The 22,505-nt window shown below is 44.5% G+C and overlaps 1 protein-coding gene across 1 annotated transcript; it reads right to left on the reverse strand.

The window, feature by feature from the left end:
* Positions 1–103: 103 nt before the first annotated feature.
* UPF3B (UPF3B regulator of nonsense mediated mRNA decay) lies at positions 104–19,528 on the reverse strand. Its single transcript, XM_043974212.1, has 10 exons — positions 19,049–19,528; positions 16,859–16,965; positions 16,589–16,695; positions 10,841–10,939; positions 8,681–8,791; positions 6,423–6,466; positions 5,729–5,917; positions 3,223–3,383; positions 2,512–2,821; positions 104–1,066 (listed from the first exon to the last, which is right to left on the reverse strand). The coding sequence occupies exons 1-10, from the start codon at positions 19,430–19,432 to the stop codon at positions 920–922; spliced, it is 1,659 nt and encodes a 552-aa protein (XP_043830147.1). The 5' UTR covers positions 19,433–19,528; the 3' UTR covers positions 104–919.
* Between the last annotated feature and the right edge of the window lie 2,977 nt (positions 19,529–22,505).

Here is a 22,505-nt window from a genome sequence, read left to right on the forward strand (position 1 = left end):
GCTCTGGCACACAAAGCAGAGGAACTAAATTTTTTTTTTTAATGGAATTACAGCTAAAAACTATTTTAACCTTTGCAAATGTACTTCAGCACAGCCTGCAGGGTTTACTGCTTGGTCAGATCTTTATTGATATCTGTACAAAATAATGAAGACTGAAAGTTCCTATGATAAAAGGTGACCATAGGTGATGGTGACCATTGTGCGTGAGACAGGAAATGTACTCATGCGTGGGGATGGTAAGATGAAGCAAGGATGGAAATGACAAATTTTGGAGGGCTGAATTTTGGGTAATTCTGTTTGAAAGAAAAAAAGGGGCCCCCCCAAAGAAGAAATACTTGAAATATTCTCATATACTAACCTATATTCAAATTCTGGGCCTAAAGTAATAAGATGCTTTCTGCTTCCGGCCAATTCCGATTTGGTAATTAATACCCATGATGCAGTATGACTAAGGTGGAGCCAAGCCCTCCTTCAGAGGTGGCTCAATTCGCCCTCAAATGAAAGCGTTCTCAGCTCTGCTGACCAAAACCTTTCAATATCAGGTACAGGCTTGGGACTGTTAGCACACAGATGTGCCATGATTAAGGCCACAGAAGACATTTTCACATTCAAGCAGACCTCAAATCAAGTAAGTCATCCTCAAATCATTTTCCTCATCCTCATGGTTATCTGAAAACCCTAAAATAAAATTCCTATAGATGCATAGATAAGAATCGCCTCGAATTTAGCCTCTTGAACAAAGATTTCCACTTCTCTCCCCCCTCATCCCCAACATGCTCATCTGAAAGGTAGCCCCCACCAGCATCTGGACCCTCTGAGATTCTTTCTCTCTAATCCTTCTTTCTGAAGGTACTGCTAGACTGCTTGATTCCTGTCTTTGGCTGTCTGCACAGGCAGAACAGTTAGCTATCTGGGCCCATCATTCCTCTTCTTTCCTACTATTGTTCTCATTGTCTTGCTTTTTATCTGGTGCTGGCTCTGCAGATTTCAAAGAGCTGTCTTCATAGGGTCCCAGGCGGTTCCGGCTCCGGGCACCTGGCTGGTAGAGTTGCATTGCTGGGCGGTCCTAAAGAGAAGCGTGAGACGCATTAGTGGGCTGCACTTGACCTGCAAGTTGCTTCTGGCCCTTTTCGTAGCTTTTGGAACGTCCTAAGCACCACATATTGTGTCAGTGGTAGTAAAAGTTCAGTGGCACCAACAGCCAGGATTTCCGACTTCCCAAAGGCCAAAATTTAAGTTCATGGTCCAATAGTCAACCTCAACTAGGATTTTGCTTGCAAAATCCAAAATGAAAGATCATTTTCATAAGCACTCCACTGCATTCTTAGCTACCCAAGACACACATATACCTCCAAATCATCTGTCCAAATTTCAGGACCATCTGAAAATGAACTCAACCAACCTAAAATGTTTCAGTTTAGGAACCACACCCATCACCTACCTCTTTCCAGTTAGAATTTAAAAACAAACAAACAAACAAACAAACAAAACCCTTAAGCAGGCAGTTTTGTCAGAGCCCTATAACTGTTAAGACACAACCAGCAAGACAAGAGGCCAACAACATAACACCTGGGTGCTAGGCTCTGTGCCCACCACATGCTGTAACAAAGGTTTGGTAAAGCCATTCTGTACAAGTAATATGTTTGATTCATGACTTCATATGAAATTCTAATTCAATTCACATAATCGGAGAGTTGGTAGGGGGGCTCCAGAGGCCACCCAGTTTAACCCTTACCTGAGAAGGTACTCCTTCTACATCTCTTAACAAGAAAGCAATCAATCTCTACTATAAGACCACCAGTGATGAGTAACTCACTACCTACCAGAATATCCTATTCCACAGCTCTAATTATTAGGATTTCTCCCCCCCTACCAACAGGAAGGCTGAATTGACCTTGCTCCACCCCCACGGTCACTCCTCATTCTGCCCTTGGAGGCCAGGCAGAATAATTCTTCTATACAGCAACCCTTTAAATACTCGACAACTCTTATACTACGGTCCCCCTCAAAGGGCCTTTTTCCATTGGACAACCCCAAACACCAGGAGTTCTTGCATGCCCTCTCCCTGAGTGATAGAATAAGGTTAGCACCCACAGTGTCACTCCTTTAGGCCTAATTCCAAGCACACTATTTCAGTAGTACTTCAAAATATGAGGCTTCACAAAAAGAGAAGGCCAGATGAGCACCCTGCTTAGCCTTTCAAGGAGTCTGTGTTAGAAGATAACTGCTCTAAAAACCATCCACCAGAAGGTTCAGTGTCCAAGGTTTTATTTTTAGGGAAATTTCACTTCCAAGATGGCTCTTCCTGTTTTATATCTCACCAACCTAACTTATCTTTCCTCCTCAATGAAAGCCATTGGATAAGCTGTTTACAGTGGCCATCGAGAAACTTAGGTTTCAAAGGAACAAGTAAAAAGCTAACAATCCCTTTTTTTAAAAAAAAACAACAACAAAACAAACAAAACACCAAACCACCTTATGAAAAGAAACAAATTTAAAGAAAAGTAGCACCTTGTTTCTTATGCGATCTCTTTTCGCTGCATCTTCTTTTCTGTCCTCTTTGGTCATTCTGTCTGAGGTGCCTATTAAATCTGTACCATCATTCCTCTTTCCTTTGTCCCTAAGTAGATCTCTTTCCCTTTTCATTTCCTCTTCTTTTCTTCTAAAGGTCTTCTCCTTCTCAAAGCGTTCCTTTTGTCTCCGTTTGTCTTCTTCCTGCCGTCTCAGCTTCTCCTTCTCTCGCTGCTGCCTCTCTCGCTCCTTGTCTCTTTCATAGTCCTTGTCCCTCTCCCTGTGGTCTTTGCCACCCTCATCTTCCGATCTGCATGGAAAACAAATCTGAGAGTGAACCCTCAGCGTTCTGGGCATCGCAAGTGGAAGACACACTGTGCTTTCGACCTGGCTACGGAAATGAAGCTACCTAGAAAAAAAAGGCCACAAGAGCGTGCTGAAACTGGCCACAATCTCGTGACCCTGCATTTGTTCAAGCTCCTCTGGAAAGCTGCCCCAAGAGACGCATGACAAGGAGTCTTTTGGACCCTCCTCCCCACCATCTAATTAGAAACAGTAGCGGATCTTCATTCAGCCGCAAAGCCAGGACAGAGCAACCAATGCCAATAGCACCCTTGCATATAGGAGCCACTTAACTGTTTGTAGAATTCACCTCAACGCTGCAGGGACAAGTCTTAAAGGAGCCATGCTGGTGAGCCCTAGAATACTAACTTCTTGGCTTTCTCTTCTTTCGTCTCCCCATCAGAACGCTTGGCCGCGGCACTACTCTGCCCACTGGTTTTTTCCTCATTCAGATTCTCTTTGTCCAACCTCTTGGCTTTTTCCCTTTTTTCCAATTCTTTTTCATCTCCTCTTTCTGGCTTCTTGAGCAACTTGAAAAAGAACAAGTTTATTTTCATTTTGAGGGGTCGAAAGGGAGTGTTCTTTTTTTAAAAAAAAAAAAAAGATCTAAAGAGAACAACATTCTGGCCCATCTAAGCCTTAGGTCACTCCCAGTGGCTCCCATTGGGTTCCCCGTTCTGAAAATGGCGGGAGGTGCGCTCCTTTTCTCAGGCTGACAGATAATGCAGAGAAAGGTAAATTACTAAAAAATAAAGAAAAAAGAAAAAAAGAGGCAAGACCAGCATCCACATGTCACCCACTCCCTGAAATCTGAAATCGGGGAGCAAGAGGATCCCAACTCTTCGGTTTTAGAAAGGCCAATGCACAATTTCCAAGCATGCTGTCCACAGCAAAGTAGCAGGGCTAGCTATTGCAGTTGGTGATGCTTTGTGGCAGAGTACATCATGAACCTAAAAACCTAAACATGCTGGATGGCTGGGTGCTGCTGGGTTTTGGTTTCAGCCTAACGCTCCGAGTGACAAATATGTCTGTCAGTGAGGGACCGATCCACCTCGCAGAAATCATTTTTGCTTGAGGCTTTTTTTTTGTTGCGATGGCACCCGGTTGAATGGTTAAGAACCACCCAGCAGCTGGTTAATAAAGCCAAATGCCTCACATGGTACAAAGGGGCCTACAGGTCCATCTCTGCTGAGCAGGAGTCAGATACTTAATGTTTACTTGTTCAAAGATAGGGTTCAAAACTGCCACACAGGTAGGAATGAGCTCTAAGATTCCCGGTGTGCAAAGAAAACCCCTCCCCTGCCCCAAATCCTCCCCAAGTGACCCGATACCATCAGGATATATTCTTATGGAAAACATAAGAACTCCAAGTCTTAGGACGGAGGCTTCATGCAGCACTACGTCACTGAGCGAAGGGCGTAATAGCACAGCACACACTGAAGCAGGAGCTAATTAAGCAGAAACAAACAAGTTCCCTGCAAAGGGCTAAAAGTCCAATCTGAACAGCATGACAGGCAAAAGAAAGCATCATTCTAGGTGCTGGTCCACAGTGTGTGTTCTTCTTAGCTCTTCTCTGGAGAGGAGTTGATTGCACATTAGGAGAAGCCAGAATACTTAGCACTCTTATTAGGAATGCAAATAAGTGTGTCTCCTGCTTAGGGGGAGCTGCCTCGTTGGAAAGAGGGGGGCAAAGCGCAAGTCATGGCTGAGGTGGCAGGCACAGGGTGTGTATGAGAGACTGAGAAGAAGCCTGAGGATATCCCCCACCCCCCTGAATGAGCTGGGAGTCTAGTAACTGAGGGGACTCCAGCATCGAGAGAAGCAAAAGGGGGTGGGGCAAGTGGAGAATGCATTGATATCAGGCCTCCCGACCCAGACCCAGGAGTTGAGTAGGGATTGCTTCCTGCTTTGGGGCAAAATGCCTCCCCCACCTTTCCCAAAGTGTCAGGGAACAAAATAGTCCACGGAGTTCGGCAGAGCAAAAGCTTCCCCAAACCCTGATTCAGAGGGGGAGCTAGCAGGGCCTAGCTCTAGTTCCTTCCTTGAGGAGAGATTTGGAGCATGTGTGACTGGGAGCTGCTTGCTGGTTGGCTACTGAGTCCTGTGCACAATGAGGATGATGGAGGAAACAGACAAGAGAGGGAGGAGAATGCCATGGAGGCCGGTCACCCTCAGTGGCCCCCAGGCAACCGGGTTAGCCTGCAGATGGCAGAGGGAGAGGGACTTAACCAGCTCCCCTTCCTCCACAAGCTGTGAATACGCAGCAAAGAGAAGTCAGTGGGCCTGTGGTTTGTCACTTCACCCCACCCCCAACCCTACCATGGGACTTAGAGGTGTTTCCACTGCTAACCCTAGCACCTCAAATACTTGGGAAGACCTGGTCACATGACAAAGTGCTCTGTTGTGCTGGGCCTTGATTACTTTGGTGATCTGCAGTTTCTAACCTGTGTACCAGAAGACAGTGGGAAAACACGCAGACGAGCCAACCCCGATTGAGTGTCAGTGTGAAGGAAAACATGGAGAAAGTTCTACCGCCCCACTAGCCAACCGGAAGGCCTTAATGACTATGAAACAAGTAGAAATCCAGTAATGGAGCATGTTAAATGGCAAAAATGGACCAAAAAAAAAATTAAAAAAAAAAAAAAAGGACAAAATTTGTAATGACAAATTAAATGGTATGAGAGGTGCTGGTTAATGCGCCCAAGGGCTTCCCACTTCTCAAAGTCAAAATAATAGTGTTGGAGGAAAAAAGTTTGCTTTATTGGTTTGCCACAAGAAACTTTATTTTGTCTACACCGACACTCAATACACGGACACTCCATACATTTTTCGGGAAGTTGTTCCATGCGACTTTTCTGCAACATGGATTTCATACCTTAATCTTTGGTTCATCCTTTGATCTATCCCTCTCTTTTTCTGGGCCTCTTTCAATCTTCTTTATCTTGTCTGTATCCTTTCTTTTTCTCCTCTCTTCTTCCTTCCATTTTCTCCGTTCTTCTTCTCTCTGCCTTTTTCTCTCGATCTCTCTCCGCCGTCTCTCTTCTCTCTTTTCTTCTCTCATCCTCTGTAAAAAGGGAGGATTCAAAGTCTTTTAAACAAGATGGCCAGCAGCCACAAAGCATGCTGGGTACCCTACATCTAGCAAAGGCAAGCTTTCTTCTCTACCCTGTAGACTAAGTCCAACCCCACCTTCCTATAGAAAGGAGGTGCCCCAGCTAGGCAAGAATCTCTTTGCAGCTGATCAAATGCTCTACCTATGGCTTTCAAGAAGACAAAGGGCACCCAGAGGGCAAGCCAGCCATGCAAAAATAGCACTTTGCGTTTAAACGGTGCTTTAAGGTTTTACAAAGCATTTTATATCCATTTTTGCTTTTGATCTCCCCTGTATCTCCCCCATAACAGTCAAGCAGAGGGGCCAAGTCTAAAGACAGCAGGACTAGACTCTCCCTACTCCCAGGCTCAAGTGGCTAGGAACCACCATAAGCATATACTTGGAAGCCCCCCAGCCCCAATTCCCAGGGTAAATGAGATCCAATTTATCAAGAGAACATCGTCATTACATTTCTTACCTGTTTATTTTTCAAGAAGTTCAAAAGGGGAGTTGTCTTCTTGGCTACATAAATATAAGGGGGAAAAATCCAGTGTCAATTATACACCTTGCAAGGACTTCCTTCTGACCTTCAGGGCCAGGACAACCTCTAACATATTATCAGAAGAAAGTTTTTCATTTCAAACCTTAGCAGCAAAAACCAATCCCTACATTTGTCCAGTGCCTTGTAGCTCAGTAAGAGCTCTCATACAGAGGATCCTGGCTCTGGGCTTTCAAGAGGGCACGTGGTACTGATTTAAGGTCTGGGGCATTATCCCGGGGTGCAGACCACCTCTTCAGCACCAACCACGGAGCGTGAATGAAGCCAGCCAACCTTGAAGAAGGAACTGCAGTTACACCTGGACTTTCAAGGCAAACGTTCTTTGGTTTTATGACAAGACCAAAGAAAAAGAAATGATATCAGGCTTTTATTTCCCAGCAATCGACTAGCAAACGTTTATTAAACACCTACTATGTCAGGCCTTGTGCTAAGTACGGGAGATACAAAGAAAAGGAAAAAAACCAGCCCTGGTTCTCAAGGAGCTCATGTCCCAGGGGAGGGGAGGGAGAGAACAAAGGAAGAGCAAAGGCGGGTAGATAGGCAGATGTAAAAGGTAATTAATTGGGTGGGTGGGGTGAATAGGACAGTCCAGTCAGGAAGAATGGGGAATGGCTTCTTACAGAGAAGCCTTGTGCCAAATTTGGAAGGAAATAAGATCCCAAAAGGCCAAAGTGAGGCAGTTTATTCAAGGTACAGGGCACAGTAAATGCAAAGGCATGGAGATGGGAAAAGGAATGTCATATGTGAGAAACAGAGGAAAGGCTAGCCCAGCTGAAAGGCAGAGTTCAGGAAAAAAGCATAAGTAGGCTGTTAAAGTAGAGTGGAACCAGGCTTCAAAGGGCTTTAAAGGCCAAACAGATGATGAGTTTGGATTATGGCTTGAAGAGAAAAGGGAACCAGCCGAGTTTCCTTAGTTTGGGAGTTATAGGGTGAGATTTAAGGGTTTGAGGTTAATCATTCTGGCAGCTAAGAGCGGGATTAGCCTGGAGAGAGACTTGAAGAAGGAACATTGAATAGGAAGCTACTGCAATAGCCCAGGTGAGACAGGATGAGGGCCTGAATTAGGCTGGTGTCTATGGGAGTAGAGAGAAGGGGATAGATTAGAGAAATGTCATAGAGGTACAGCAAGTAACATTTAGCAACTGACTGGATGGGAGGTGAGGGAGGGTGAGTCATCCAGGATCACACAGACTGGGAAGCTGGGTAACGGGAAGTATGTTAGTCCTCACAAGAGTTAGTTCTATTTTGGAGTTTGAGATGCTGTGGGAAATGGTTAATGGGCAGTTGGTGATGCAGGATTGGCGTTTGAGAGAGAAGATAAGTCTGACAAATAGAACTGGGGACCATCAGCATAGATGAGCATTAAACCCACGGAAGCTGATGAGGTCACCAAAGGAAATGGTATATTACAGGGAAAAGGGAATAGGGCCCAGCACAGTCGCTTAGGCATAGTTTCTTTATCTAGAAATATCCATTTGTAAGTAGTAGAAAACACCAAAAGATCTTCAAAAACTTACCAGAAATTCAAAGGTCCTAAAAACTTACAATTCTTAAACCTCTACACCCCAAGAAGATAAAAACCAGAAAGGCCCCATAATATACAAAGGATTTCATAGCAGCTCTTTTTGTGACAGCAAAAAACTGGAAACAAAGTAGGTGCCCATTGATTGGAGAACGGCTGAGAACCGGCTGAACAGAGTGTGATCTATGAATACAATGGAATGTTATTCCACTAAAAGAAATAACAAATATGAGGAATACAGAGAAACATGGGAAGACTTGTATGAACCGAGGAAGAGCGAAGAGAGAGCAAGGTAAGGCAATGACCACAATCATGTACACCAACTCTGGGTGATTGGGATAATGAATTTTAGTCCCGAGAGAAGAGACTTTTTAGGTAGGAAGGTGGATGATTATGGGCATATAAATACCACATACACTGTCAAATGGGCTTTATTTAACACTTATCCAAAGGGGACTAACATGAAAAATGAAAAGCATTGATATAATTACATTGATTTAGAAGATATGCTCCCAAGATCGGCACTTACCATTTGTTTAGTACAGCGATGTGTTTGTAATTGAACAGTAATTGTAAAGTTTAATAAAAATGATGACCCTTTAAAGAGGCACACATTACCTTAAGAGCATTCTCTCTACCCTCCCTCCCCCCTTACCTATCAGCTCTTTATTTCTTGCTTCTATTTCTTCCAACAGAGTCTCCGGAGTGGACGTCAGTTTCTCTTCCTCTGCACAATAACTCTCCAAGAATTTCTTGTACTCGGGGTCTAAATATGGAATCGAGGAATTAAGTATGGCAGCCTTTCCATGTCAGACTGCATACAAGTCTGTCAGAGGGACTCCCTATTTCATGCAAACTCCATTCTGGATCCCCCCCCCCCAAGAAAGGACCAAGAAAAAGACCACTTGAGATTTTATTGCTTTGGCTCTTTGATAAGGGGACACCTGTGCGAAGAACTTGCTCCATCCCCCCTGGATGCTTTGAAAAGCTGTAGTCCCAACCACCCCGAGTCACACTTGCAAGAGGCCTCACCGTAATGGCATCTGTAGACAATTCAAATGCCTTTCCTGGCACACAGTCTTTAAACATTGGGTTGTAAGCTCCTTAATGGCAGGGGATATCTTTTGCCTCTTAGCACAGTGCCTGGCCCATAGTAGGCCCTTAAAAAAATGTTTATTGACTGACCGAAAATGATTCAATAGATGAAAATCCAGATTTGCACAAATAAAATTTGGGCCAATAAATGTTTTATCCCAATATGAGTTCATTCAATAGAAAACTTCTCTAGGCCACCAAGGCTTGAAGGTAGTCTATATTTACTTTTGTAGAACACCACGAAATGTGATGCTGCTTATACTACCTCAGAGAGGCTGAATGTAAGTTCCTAAACATGGCATTTGAGGGGACAAAAATCACAAGTTCTTCCTAGGGCACTTGTTGCCAGTGAGGTGGCAAAGTGGTTAAGAGTGTAGAACTTGGCATCAGGAAGATGTGAGTTCCAATCCAGCCTCACACTTATTAGATGTGTGATCCTGGGAAGATCACCTACCCCCTCAGCCTTTGTTTCCCCATCTGTAAAATGGGAATGGTAATAACAGCCCTTCCCTCCCAGGATTATTGTATGGAACAAAGGCACTAACATCATGGCACTCTGCCAATCTTAAAGCACCATATAAAGACTAGTTACTATTACCTCACCCAACCCTTGTTTTTCAAAAGAAAACCATTTGGAATGCAAGGTGGGGATGGATGTGACCTGATCCCAAGGTCAATGCATCTGAATTCATAATATTATGTTATTAGGTTTGCACTGCATTTTATTATTATTATTTTTTAGGCAAATGGGGTTAAGTGACTTGCCCAGGGTCACACAGCTAGTAAGTGTCAATCATCTGAGGCCGGATTTGAACTCAGGTACTCCTGACTCTAGGACCGGTGCTCTATCCACTGTGCCACCTAGCACCCTGCACTGCATTTTCCTTATAAGATACAAGCTCTGCTTGCTCTGGGATTGGTTTTGTAAAAGGTCAGTTGAACATGAGGGTCCCTTGATTTTAAAAAAACTTGAGGAGTGACTGGCAGGGGTATCTTCTATTTCAGAGGCTGGCCAGAGACCTCGCAAACCTCACGAGCTTGGCATATTCAAGTGGGAGCTATGATCGCCAACTCCTGCTATCTGTGGATTTGAGCTGACGTGCCCAGACAATTAGCAACACACATTTTGTTCCAATTTTAGAGCCTGAAGTGACCAACTGAGCATTAATTCTGAGTCATACCAAATCAAATCAAAAGAGAGATCACAGCCTGATGAAGGTGCTTTGTCATCCACAGATCGGAATGACCAACCTTGTCTCAGATTTGGTGTGCATGAAGATGACAGAAATGGAAACCAAAGCTGTTTTTGTTAACACGGCCAGAAGTGAGCTTAGAGGCTAACCGGTCCAACCCTCTTATTTTAGAGAGGAGGAAAACTGAAGGCTCGGGGGTCAAACACAGGCTTCTCTTTTGGCCCATCTGAGGTGTCTTCATCTTGTAAACAAAGGCCCTCATCATCATCAATAGCAGCAAGAGAAATACAGGATTTCTTGTACTGACTACACTATCTTCCCCAGAGTCTACAAATAAAATTCAGTTAGCTGGAGAAAATCAACATTCTTTACCAGGAAATCTGACTTTCCTTTCAAGATTAACCACTTAACAGTCCAATCCCCACCACTGAATGATCTCATCAGTTTGGCCTTTTGCAAAAAAGAGAACGCAAGTTCTTCCCCCGCCCCCAACTCTGACCCCATATACCGCCATGGTGGTATCGTACCATCCTCAATAGTCCCGGTTTTGGCATCTTTCTTCTTGTTCTTCTTTTTTGCCGATTTTTGGAAAGGAGCAAATTCTACAATGGCAGGATACTCCTGACCTGTTTGGAAAAACAACACAACAACCCCCCCCCACAACAATTGCTCGTATATAATTTTATGGTTCCCAAGGGTTCTTAACATGCTGCTACTAAGTAACAAGAGGTGGGTGGTATTGCATCATCAGTCCTGGTTTTACACATGAGGAAACTGAGGCTGTGAGAGATAGTCACAAGGCAATACATACTTTCATAAAGGCAGTGCCTTCAAAACGAAGGCCAGAAATTCAAGTTGCTCCTTTGGAGAAGTCCTACGAGGTGGCAGTAGGATCTTAGGCTCAGATTTAGAGCAGGAAAGGACTTGAAAGGTGGTGTACTTTGCTCTCCTCCCCATTTCCCCAGGCCCAAGGAAGGTACGTGAATCACCCAGTGTCATAAGAGAAGTAGTAGCAGGCTAGGACCTCTCTGATAACAATTATCTAATGCTCTTTCTACTTTCCCAGGTAGCCTTCCCCAAGAAAGTTCTCACCTCTTACCATCAAGAGAACCACTATGACCTGGGTTACAAAAAACCCCAACTATCATAAGAAAAGACAACTTAGAAGGGAGCGAAGACATTTCTGTGGATTGAACTCCAGTCACCTTAAAAAAAAAAAAACCTTTAAAAAAAGTTCATTAAAAAAAAGACCATAGAACGGGCCCTTCATCCCTGGAAGGGATGACATGTCAGGGAGCCATGTATTTGAGGCTACAAATTGTTGTTGAGTTGTTTCAGTTGTGTCCAACTCTTCGCAACCCCATCTAGGGCAGAGATATTGGAGCAATTTGCCCTTTCCTTATCCAGCTAATTTGACAGATGAAGAAACAGAGGCAATCAGGGTGAAGTTACTTGCCCAGGGTCACAAAGCTACTAAGTGTCTAAGTGTGGATTTGAAAGCTGGAAAATGAGCCTTCCTGATTCCAGGCCCAACTCTATCTACTTCGCCACCTAGCTCCCCATAAAAATAAATAAGTAAAAAACGATATAGAAAGGGCTCTTCAGCCACAGAGGGGACAACTTGTTTGGAGATTAGATATTTGCTATACAATAACACCAGACTAGCAATGTAGACAGTAGCTTTTCCAGCTACTTTCTGCAAGCCTCAGAAAAAAACCCCTGACAGACTCAAGTCCTATTCCTAGCATATACCCTGGGCAAACCACATGCCTCTCAGTGCCCCCCAAAGTGCCAACTGCAAAACAGGTGCCAAAAGGAGTTTCTTCATCAGAAGTTCTCTATTCACAGATTTACTGAAAAGAAACACAACACCGTAGCTACTTGAAAGAGAACAGAAAGGCAGGAAGTTTAAAAAGAAAATTCATGTACTTTCCTCTTAGTGTCCTCATTATAGGATTCAGTTAATTTAAAAAAACAAAAAACCCCCAAACCTCGGGGCAGCTAGATGGCACAGTGGATAGAGCACCGGCCCTGGAGTCAGGAGTACCTGAGTTCAAATCCATCTTCAGGCTCTTAACACTTACTAGTTGTGTGACCTTGGGCAAGTCACTTAACCCCAATTGCCTCACCCAAAAACCCCCCCCCCAAACTTCTCTAGGCAAGGTATAAAATGATGAACATTGGTCTCTGCCATCCAGGACCTTATAGAGATACAACCTGTAAAAACCTAACAGTAATACAATGTAAAATGGGATCATTGCCACCAGAGGCAAATGTCAAGAAACTTCAGAGGAATTAAGAAGACCTGAGTTCAAAGCCCTGGCTCTGCTACCTGTATGACCTTGGGCAAGTCATTTGCTGGAGTTGTTTGCACATCTGAAAAACGAAGAGGTTAGACTAAATTAAGTGGTCTCGAAGGTCCTTTTTAGCTCAGTGTCTACAATCCCAGAAGAAATGGCTTCCATATGGATCCTGGAGATCACCCAAATCCAACAGTTTTTATTATTTGATTTCCAAACCCACCATCCTTAGAAGGGGAGAGCTACAGGCAGGAGTAGGATGTATCAGCTGACAAGAAGGGAGGAGACAAGCATAAGACGAACTACAGTATTCTGGACCATTTATGAGAAGTACCAACAGCCTTATTCCACAAAGGCCCTGAGGATTTCAGTGTATCATAGGCACAGAATAAATTTCAGAATCATGAATCATAATCACGATCCAAAGGCATCACCTAAAAAGTTGTGAGCTGTTCAGTTACAGAATGTAAGCAAGCATTTTACAAAGATTTCCATCCAAAATGGTCAGTGTTGTGGTTTTCTTAAATCCTAGTTCTTACAGAAGTACCATCCAGACTAATTTATTCTTCATACCCCCTCTCCCCCTTTTTTGCGGGGTAATGAGGGTTAAGTGACTTGCCCAGGGTCACACAGCTAGTAAGTGTCAAGTGTCTGAGGCTGGATTTGAACTCGGGTCCTCCTGAATCCAGGGCCAGTGCTTTATCCACTGTGGCACCTAGCTGCCCCCCCCCCAACTAATTCATTCTCAAAGAGTTCTGTATAATTCCACCTTGAATGTGGACATTACTATCTCCTTTTCAAATCACTTGATGTGAATTTCATCAGACCCAAAAGGAGCCTACTAGAACATCACTACAGATATTATCAGGATATAAAGAGGTTAATGATTTGCGGGAGGAGAAACAGAAACACAGAGAGAACAAGTCTTTTCAGAATATTGAACTATTACAGAAAGATAGCAACAGAGAAATCTTCAAAATTTCTTGGTGGAGTACCTCTTAAATTCATCCCCCCCTTATCTAATGGACAGCTGTATTAAGCTACATACTTTAATGAGACAGATTTTGAATCAGCATCATTAAAAATTCAGAGACAAATAGTTCATTTTTTATTTTTTCTGACACACAGGAAAAACAAAATTCAAAATTATTTCTAAGAATACTGAAATAGCAAATTGATAAAAGCTATCCTGATTTTTTCTAATTCATTTTCCTTAAGGCAGAGGAATACTAAGACCTTCCCAATTTTAGGAATGGCCACTCTAATTTTCCATTTACTACAGGAATCTCTTCCAGAGCCTTCCTCGAAGAGCCATTCCACATTTGCTCAGACACCTCCACCAATAGGAACATACTACTTACCAAAGCAGCCCATTGTTGTTGTTGTTTGTTTTTTTAATATCTATTTTTTTTTTTGGTGAGGCAATTGAGTGACTTGCCCAGGGTCACACAGCTAGTAAGTGTTATGTGTCTGAGGCCGAATTTGAACTCAGGTCCTCCTGACTCCAGGGCCGGTGCTCTATCCACTGCGCCACCTAGCTGCCCCAACCCATTGGTTTTTTGTTAGACAGCAAAAGAAAAAGATGAGCTCTTTCTTATATTAAATGGAATGCCCTTTACTTTGGAATGCTTATGTTGGTTCAACTGTTATTGGCATATTCTCTGAAAAGGATCTGGTCCTAAATTGCTAGATTATTCATGCCCTTGGACCCAAAGAGGCCAAAATTGGAAGAAAAAGACCCATATGCACAAAAATCTTGATAGCAGTTCTTTTTTTGGTGGCAAAGAACAAAGTGGGTGTCAATCTAATGAGGAGAATGGCTAAACAAATTCTACTATATGAATGTAACCTAACTGAATTTCTCAGCAGAAAATGATGAATATGATGGATTTCAAAGAAACCTGGGAGGAACAGAATGAACCGATACAGAGCAGAGTGAACAAATTCAGGAGAGTTCTTTTCAAAGTGACTACAATTTTACGAAGGCAGTGATCAATCCTGTCTCCAGGAAGACTGATGAGGCATCCTCCTTCCCACCTCTTAAACAGGTGATGGAGTAGAGGTATAGGCCAACGTTTTGTTTGGTCTAAATAGACTTATTTGTTATGAGAGAAGGGGGTGGTAGTAATAATCATGGAAAAAGGAAAAAAGAAAGAAAGTTGTCAATGAAACATTAAAAAAATAACACAGAAGGGAGTCTGTCAAAGAACATGAAAGTGGGGTGGTTTCACGTACTCTTTTCTGTTCTCCTTTAGATACCAAAAATTTTTATGTTTGTTCACATTTAAGTTCATAATAAAGACAATTTTAAAGATGTCAATGTCATGATGTAAAATTAAAAGCAACAATAACATTTTTTTTTTAAAAAGGCAGCTTTCATCTTACTAAAGTTGAAGTAATGTCCCAAGCCCAAAAGCCCCCACCCACAGCCCCTTTTTACCTATGGTTGTACAGACAAAAGTGGAACAATAGTTGGTGGATTACCTTTGAATTACCTGTGTTTCAGAGCATATTGGTGGGATTAGGCAGAGAATTTTCCAGACTCACTTGGGAAGAAATGGTCTCATCAGGGAAGACATTTACAACATTACCTTAGAATACCACTGGCTTAAAAGGTTTGAGCTCAATTGAGTCAATAACAGACAGAATCCCTAGGGCTGAGAGGGAATATTTGAAACCTGTTATGTACCTTAACATGGGCACAAGCCGACATCATCCAAGCGTTCAAAACAAAGCATCATTCAGGCCAGAGCTGGCAACAAGTCCTATCAGGTGTGCAGTGAACAATGAGGAATTCTTTCATTTTACTAACCCGTGAAGACGGCAGAGAACCTTAGAATGTTAGGGCTGGGAGGGACAAACAACATGAAACAGTGGAAAGAGCAATGGATCGAGAGCAAGAGGACCTGGATTGACATTCTACCTTGGATACCCAGTAACCTTGGTGACTTTGGGTGAGTCCCATAACCTTGATGGATTGTAAAAACAAAGGAACTGGGCTCAGTGACCTCTGAGGTTCCTTCCAGTTCTAGATTTCAGAAGGATCTGGAAGCCAGGAGAAGAGATATCAATTCCCCAAAGTACAGAGTGAGAGTTAGTGGGGGAATCAAGCTGATATCTCCTTGACTCTCAAGTACTGGGCTCTTCCCTAGTAGAGTAGCTAGCACATAGTAGATACTTAATAAATGGTGGCTGATTGGTTGATTTCTGGTTTTGTTTTTTCTTTTTTCGGGGCAATGAGGATTAAATGACTTGCCCAGGGTCACACAGCTAGTAGGTGTCAAGTTTCTGAGGCCACATTTGAACTCAGGTCCTCCTGAATCCAGGGCCGGTGCTTTACCCACTGTGCCATCTAGTTGCCCCTGATTGGTTGATTTCTAAGAGGTTAATAAGACATCTGGAGGGCTGTTAAAGTGTTATACTTCCAGGTGTGATTACTAAGGTCAAATGTTGAAGCCTAACCTGTGTGTAACTTAAAGAGTTTTCTAAGTTGTTTTTTTTTTTTTTTTGCGCGGGGCAATGGGGGTTAAGCGACTTGCCCAGGGTCACACAGCTAGTAAGTGTTAAGTGTCTGAGGCTGGATTTGAACTCAGGTCCTCCTGAATCCAGGGCCAGCGCTGTAACCACTGCGCCATCTAGCTGCCCCAAGAGTTTTCTAAGTGTTAAGAGCCACCTTGGGCTTTGAGAGCTCCAACAATTTGAGCAAGGTCATCTAGTTAGTACCAGAGGCAGAATTTAAACAAAATCTTCAAGTCAAATCTAGCATTCCACCCACCAGGCCGCTTTTACTATCAAGGCATTATACTTATTTGCAAGGATGCCTTAAGGTTAGTGGCTGAGTAAAAATGTAGCTGTTATTATGTCACACAAAGAGCTTTGAAAATCTGGGAGGGTGGCATGGACACTGGATATACCATGTTTCTAAGGCAAGCAGACATATCAAAGGCCCTCTTTGTGTTAGTTACCAAGACTCACCTTTATGATCCACGAAAACATAACCATCAAATCGATCCCTGAACAAAACAATGTCCTCCTGGTTTTTAAAGTTGATGTACGCTCTAGAAAACATGTGAGGATACAAACTGCAGAAAGAAAGAACAAAATGTAAATGTGCTTGAAGGTTCCTTGCTGAGTTGCAAATATGCATGTTAATTATCTATGGAGACAGGCCCCAAAGCGTAATGAGAAGCACTAGCAAGGCAAGCACTGAAGAAGCTTTAAGAACCAAAAGAATTTTTTTTTTACCTAGAATCATTTGCAAAGAACTCAAAATAATCATGTTCAGGCAGAGGTTGAAGGTGTTCTTCAAGCTGTTCCTTGGTCAAAGTAGGAGGCAGCCTCCGAATGATCACCTTGACACCAGGAAAAAGAATGGACAACATTAGTTTCCCATCCCACGATGGCAAGGTCAGTACTGGTTTTTGCTCTACCCAATGATTTTATTTCCTGGGCTATTTTTTCAATTTGTTCCTTGCTGGTACAAAACTGGCAACTCTGTTGCTTCTTTCAACCTGATTTTAACAGTTAAGGCAACGAGAAGCTTTAACTAAGTTGCACAAGCTAGGATTGCGCTGTCAAGGGCAGGAATTTTCGTCCTCTGCCTGCAAAGCTTTGCCTATCATATCTCAATATTGATACTCCAAGTTCAAGCTTATTTTAAAATACACATTCACAGGATAGTCTGTTGGAGATCCTACTTACTTATCAGTAAGCCTCATTTGGTTGTTTTTTTTTTTTGGCGGGGCAATGGGGGTTAAGTGACTTGCCCAGGGTCACACAGCTAGTAAGTGTCTGAAGCTGGATTTGAACTCAGGTACTCCTGAATCCAGGGCCGTGCTTTATCCACTGCGCCACCTAGCCGCCCCCATAGCCTCATTTTTAAATAGCATTTTATGAGTACAAAAAAAGCTTTTATATCCACATATTTATTTTTCACAACCTTGTGAGGAAGGGGAATGTGTCCATTCCATTATATCTCCTTCACAGATGTGGTAACTCAAGAGGTTTGGTCAGACATGGGTCAATAGGGTTGGAAAAGGATTATTAACCTGGGTCCAACTCCCTTGTGGCATGATTGAACAATTTAAGACTCAGAGAAGGGAAAGTGATTGGCCCAAGGATGAGACCAGTAAATAATTAAGGATTAAATGTAGTTTTCCTAATTCCTAGTTCAGTGTGTAGAAGGCTTCATAGTGGGTTAAACTGAAAAGATTACTGAATTTGGTCCAGTTCTGTTTCAACTTGTATGTGACCTTGGCTGAGTCTCTTTCCCTCCTTGGGTCTCAGTTTCCTCTGCTGCAAAACGAGGAGACTGGACTCAATGACTTGGGAGGACCTCAGAAGCAACCAGACCAACCTTATTTCACAGAAGAGAAAAAATAGGCTTTGGGAGATTCTGACCTACCTGTAGCAACAGCTAGTCAGCATCAGAGGTCTGCCCAAGCCCAGCACAAAGATCTACCCCCCCCCTTTTTTTCCCCTTCTAAAATATCACACAGAAGCAGCCAGGTGCTACCCGGGGCTTGTCCAGTAAAGCTAACAATAAGAATCCATTTCTCAGCCCAAGTCCTCCGCAGTCCTCACAAGCCCAGATTGATTTGCAAAACCACCCATGCCCTCTCCACCATCCCCACCCTGCCAGCCAAAGCCAGCTCTGCGCATGTGAACATCAGCTCTCCAAAGGGGAGGGGTTCGCTCACGGGGAGGGGGTCGCTAGCTCAAGGTGGGGGCCCATCCCCAGTGAGTGAGATCGGGTATTTTCTGGGAGGGGGAAAGGAAGGGTCCCCCTCCCTCCTCCGTTCCCACCCCCGTTTTCCCTCTTCCCCTTCTCCATTCCCTCTCCTGGATCCCCTGCGTCCCCCTCCCCTCTCTCCACCTCCCCCCCCTGCCCCGCCCTCCGAATCCTCAGCATTCCCCCCCTCAGCCCTCCCCATTCCTTCCCCCACCCCACCCTACCTGCCCCCCTCCCACTTCCCCCTTTCTGCCTGCCCCGCCCTCATCGATCCTCTTCCCCTCCCCGCCTTTTCCATCCCTTCCCCCACCATCTCCACCCCGCCCCCCTCTACCTCCTGGCTCCCTTCCCCCACACTACCTGCTCCCTACCGCCCTTCCCACTACCCCCCCTTCCCACTATCCCCCCCTTCCTCTGCTCGGGGCCCCCAGGGCTCTCTCCACCCTAATGGGCACCACCCCAAGCACGCCTCACCCGCATTCGAACTCTCCCATCCCCCCCACACACCAGCTCTCTGCTGCCCCATTAACCCTTTCCTTGCCTGCCTTCCCCCCAATAAAATTCGTGCCCGGTCTTCGACCGCCGGCAGCCCGAGCCCTTCGGGGGTCCGAGGGCGGGGGCGGGGGGGGGAAGGGAGGGGCGGGCGCGGCCGGGGCCGGGCGGCTCCTTTATGGAAGGAAGCTGTACGCGCCCCCCCCCCGCACCTTGCTCAGCATCTCCTTCTTCTCTTTGAATCGCTCGCCCTTTCTGTCCTGGGTCTTGGCGCTGTCCCCGGAACCGGCGCCGCTGAAGCTCGCGCCCGCGCTTGCCGCCGCCGAAGCCGAGGCCGGAGCCGGAGCCGGAGCCGGAGCCGGAGCTGGAGCTGAAGCTGGAGCTGGGGGTGGGGCTGGGGCTGGGGCGGGGGCCGGGGCCGGAGCGGGAGCCGGGGCTGAGGCTGCAGTGACCGCCGCCGCCGCCGCGGTGACCGCCGCTGCAGTGACCGCCGCCGCCGCTGTCTCTGCCGCCGCTGCTGTCGCCGCTGCAGACGAGACTGAAAAGGAGGGCGGCCGCTTCTCCTTGGGCCTCGCTTTCTCCTTATCCTCTTTCATGGCCCAGCCTATACCCAAGGCAGCGTCAGGATGTCATCACCATAAGCCCGCCCCACCCCGAGCCCGGGGGCCCTCCCCCCAAATCCTCCAGGCCCAACCCGCAATTGTGGCGCAGTGACTTCAATCGCGCGAGACTGCTCGGTAGCGCCCGTCCCTCCCCTCCGCCAGCTAACGGCCCGGTGACACCCTAGTACTTCTGACCGAATCCGCCGGAGGCCGCTCGCTACCCACTTCCTTGCTAGGCTCAGGGCGCGGTCCCCGGCGTCTTGGGTATCCACTGGTTGGCCTCGCCCCTTTCCCCCGGAATCAATTTCAGTCGACTGCCTGGAGAACTACAGCCCCCAGCATGCACTTTGGTCCCGGGGCCCAGGGACTCCGAGTTCGGTTTCGCCCCTTTGAGTCTTAAACTCGTAGGAAACGAAACCTTAGGCTATTGAGCTGACCTTGTATCGTGCCCGCGATCCTTCTGCGGATCGTGTCCCTAAGTCGTTCCTCTTACAGTCACTCACACTACACTCTAATCTCCCATCTCCTGCCTTTGCATTGACTGCCCCTCCAGCCTTTAATACATCCCCTCACCCCCCCCCCATTACCTTAATATTTATTTTTCTTTTCCCACATACTCGTCTCTCCTGAATAAAAAGTAACCTCCTTGAGGTCAATTACTGTTTTAATGGTTCGCTTGTCTTGTATCCTAGTCTTGTTTTCCATGTATCCTAGTCATTCTTGTATCCATCGCCTGATTGTTGTTGTTCAGTCCTGGTGGACTCTAACGACATTTGGGGCATTCTTGGCAGAGATACTGGAGTGGTTTGCCATTTCCTTCTCCAGTTCATTTGACATGAGGAAACTGAGGCTAAAGGGGTTAAGTGACTTGCCCAGGGTCACACAGCTAGGGTCTGAAGCCAGATGGGAAGAGGAGCCTTCCTGATTCCAGGCCCAGCTCTATCCACTATCCTACCTCGATGCCCTGCCTAGCACAGTACCTGGGCACGGAGTGAGTACTAAGCAATCATTTGCGGGTTGACTTAAATCCGGTTTCTACCGGGCTTGCACAGCTTCTTGGAGCTAACCAAAATTACTGGTAATCCTGAACTACTGATTGAATAGTACTACAAATGCAAATTCCCAAATTGTTGACTTAGTTCTAGCACTAAATAAATATGGAGCTAGAAGACCTGGGTTTTAGTCCTGCTTTCAACACTCTTTGATAGAGACATTTGCCCTGAGTATCAGTTTCCTCACCTGTAAATAATAATAGCAGCTACCAAAGTGCTTGAAAATATCTCCTTTACCTCCACAACTCTGAGTAAATATTATTATCCCCATGTTACAGATGAGGAAACTGAAGCGAGGATAAGTGACTTGTTTAGGGTCACACAGGTAGGAAGTCCAGAATTTAGGGTCACACAGGTAGGAAGTCCAGATTTGAAATCAGCATTAAGTCCAGTGCTTTGTTTACCTCATCCTTTTGGATTAGATGATCTTGAGGTTCCTTCCAGCTCAAAATCTTAAAGGGTTTTTTAGTCTTGATGTGTTGTGTAGATTGAATCGTCAGGACATAGCACTGCATCGTGCATGCATAGACGGTGGGGTGTACGGAAGAGAGAAGAATTAAGAAAAATGTTGAGATTTCTTAAACCTGAGTGACTTCGTAACTGAGTTTCAGTTACTCTTTGGAGTTAAGGGAAAGGGCCTTTTTTCTCCCTTAAGAGCAAATGTATGTCACTTTTGTATTATGACTTTTAAGGAAAGGGGAGGGAGGGAGAAAAGGAGAAAGAGAGAGTGAGAAAAGATGACTTAAGGCTAGAAGAAAAGTCAGTGAGTGGCAAAAACAGAAACTAGGGGAATGAGATACACCTGCAGACAGCCCAAGGCAACAAAACAAAAGGAGTCTAAAAAGAGACACACCCAGCTATCAAGAAGTGCTACACAAAGAAATCTAGCAACATATAAAAGCAACCAATTGCAGCCTAAAACTTTTAAACCAATGTGTTTTTTCACCTTTCAGTAAATACTCCTTTATTTAAAATTTTGAGTTCCAAATTTTATCCCTCCCTCTCCTTCCTTTTCCCTGAGGTGGTAAGCAATCAGATATAGGTTATGTAAAACATTACCATATTAGTCATTTTGTACAAGAAAACTTGAATAAAAGAAAAAGTGGTCTGTGTTCAATCAATATCAGTTCTTTCTTTGGAGGTGGATAGTATGCTTCATCACTAGTCCTTTGGGATTGTTTTAGATCACTATATTGCTGAGTTACAATATGCTGTCACTGTGCACAATGTGTTTATTTTTTTACAATTATAAGTATAGCTTTTCATTCATGGAGTTGGAGGAATCCAGATTGATGAGATCACCAATCTATTGAAATTCTGAAGGTATAATTAGAGATATTAGTATTTGTCTTTGTGCCAGATGAAATTAAGCTCCAGGTCAGCATCAGCCTAAGGGGCAGATCCCTCACCCCTATTTTAAAATACATCTTGAAATAGAAAGTATCAATTCGTGACCTTGAGGCTACAAAAAGATATGTATAAAATGTTAAATAGTATAAATGTATGACCTTCAGGACTCATAAATATGTTGGTATCTTATTTTGGGGGTGATTGTATCAGGAGCCTTGTGCGTTTAATGTCTTTCCTCCGCCATCTTGGCTCCCCCCCCCCATGTTGTTATCTTATTATTGGTTATTGACTCATTTCTTGCAATAGCCCTGCTCAGTAGGCCAAAAGATTAATTTGGGAAGATGAATTGTTTTCTTTTAGGGAGCAAACCTTCAGTTTGATGCCGCTGAAGGAAAAATGTAAGTAAAAATGCTTAGTAGGTAACTGGGGCATATATGACTGGCACTGCCTTAAAAGATTAGGGCCAGAGAAATAGATGACAGTCATTTTGTGTAGAAAAAGTTGATTCTAGTCTATTAATTACACTCAGATAAACTTATATCCTGACTTTTATCTTTTACATTTACAAGCAATGTCGCTTCTTAAAGAAGTCACTGTAAATAAACAGTTGGCTTTAGAAGTACATTTGTAATGAAAAAATCTGGTAGTCGTGTGTACTTTAGGGA

This window comes from Dromiciops gliroides, chromosome X, assembly GCF_019393635.1.
Source record: "Dromiciops gliroides isolate mDroGli1 chromosome X, mDroGli1.pri, whole genome shotgun sequence".
In the NCBI taxonomy this organism is placed as follows: Eukaryota; Metazoa; Chordata; class Mammalia; order Microbiotheria; family Microbiotheriidae; genus Dromiciops; species Dromiciops gliroides.

What these genes read in the sequence shown, in the direction of transcription:
- UPF3B (XM_043974212.1), bottom strand. Translation starts at nt 19,432, where the DNA reads ATGAAAGAGGATAAGGAGAAAGCGAGGCCCAAGGAGAAGCGGCCGCCC. An exon ending in AGAAGGAGATGCTGAGCAAG is followed by an intron (nt 16,966 to 19,048) that starts GTGCGGGGGGGG and finishes CCTGGTGTCAAG; the next exon opens with GTGATCATTCGGAGGCTGCC. An exon ending in AAAGAAGAGAAAGCCAAGAA is followed by an intron (nt 2,822 to 3,222) that starts GTTAGTATTCTA and finishes TTTTCCATGCAG; the next exon opens with ATCGGAAGATGAGGGTGGCA.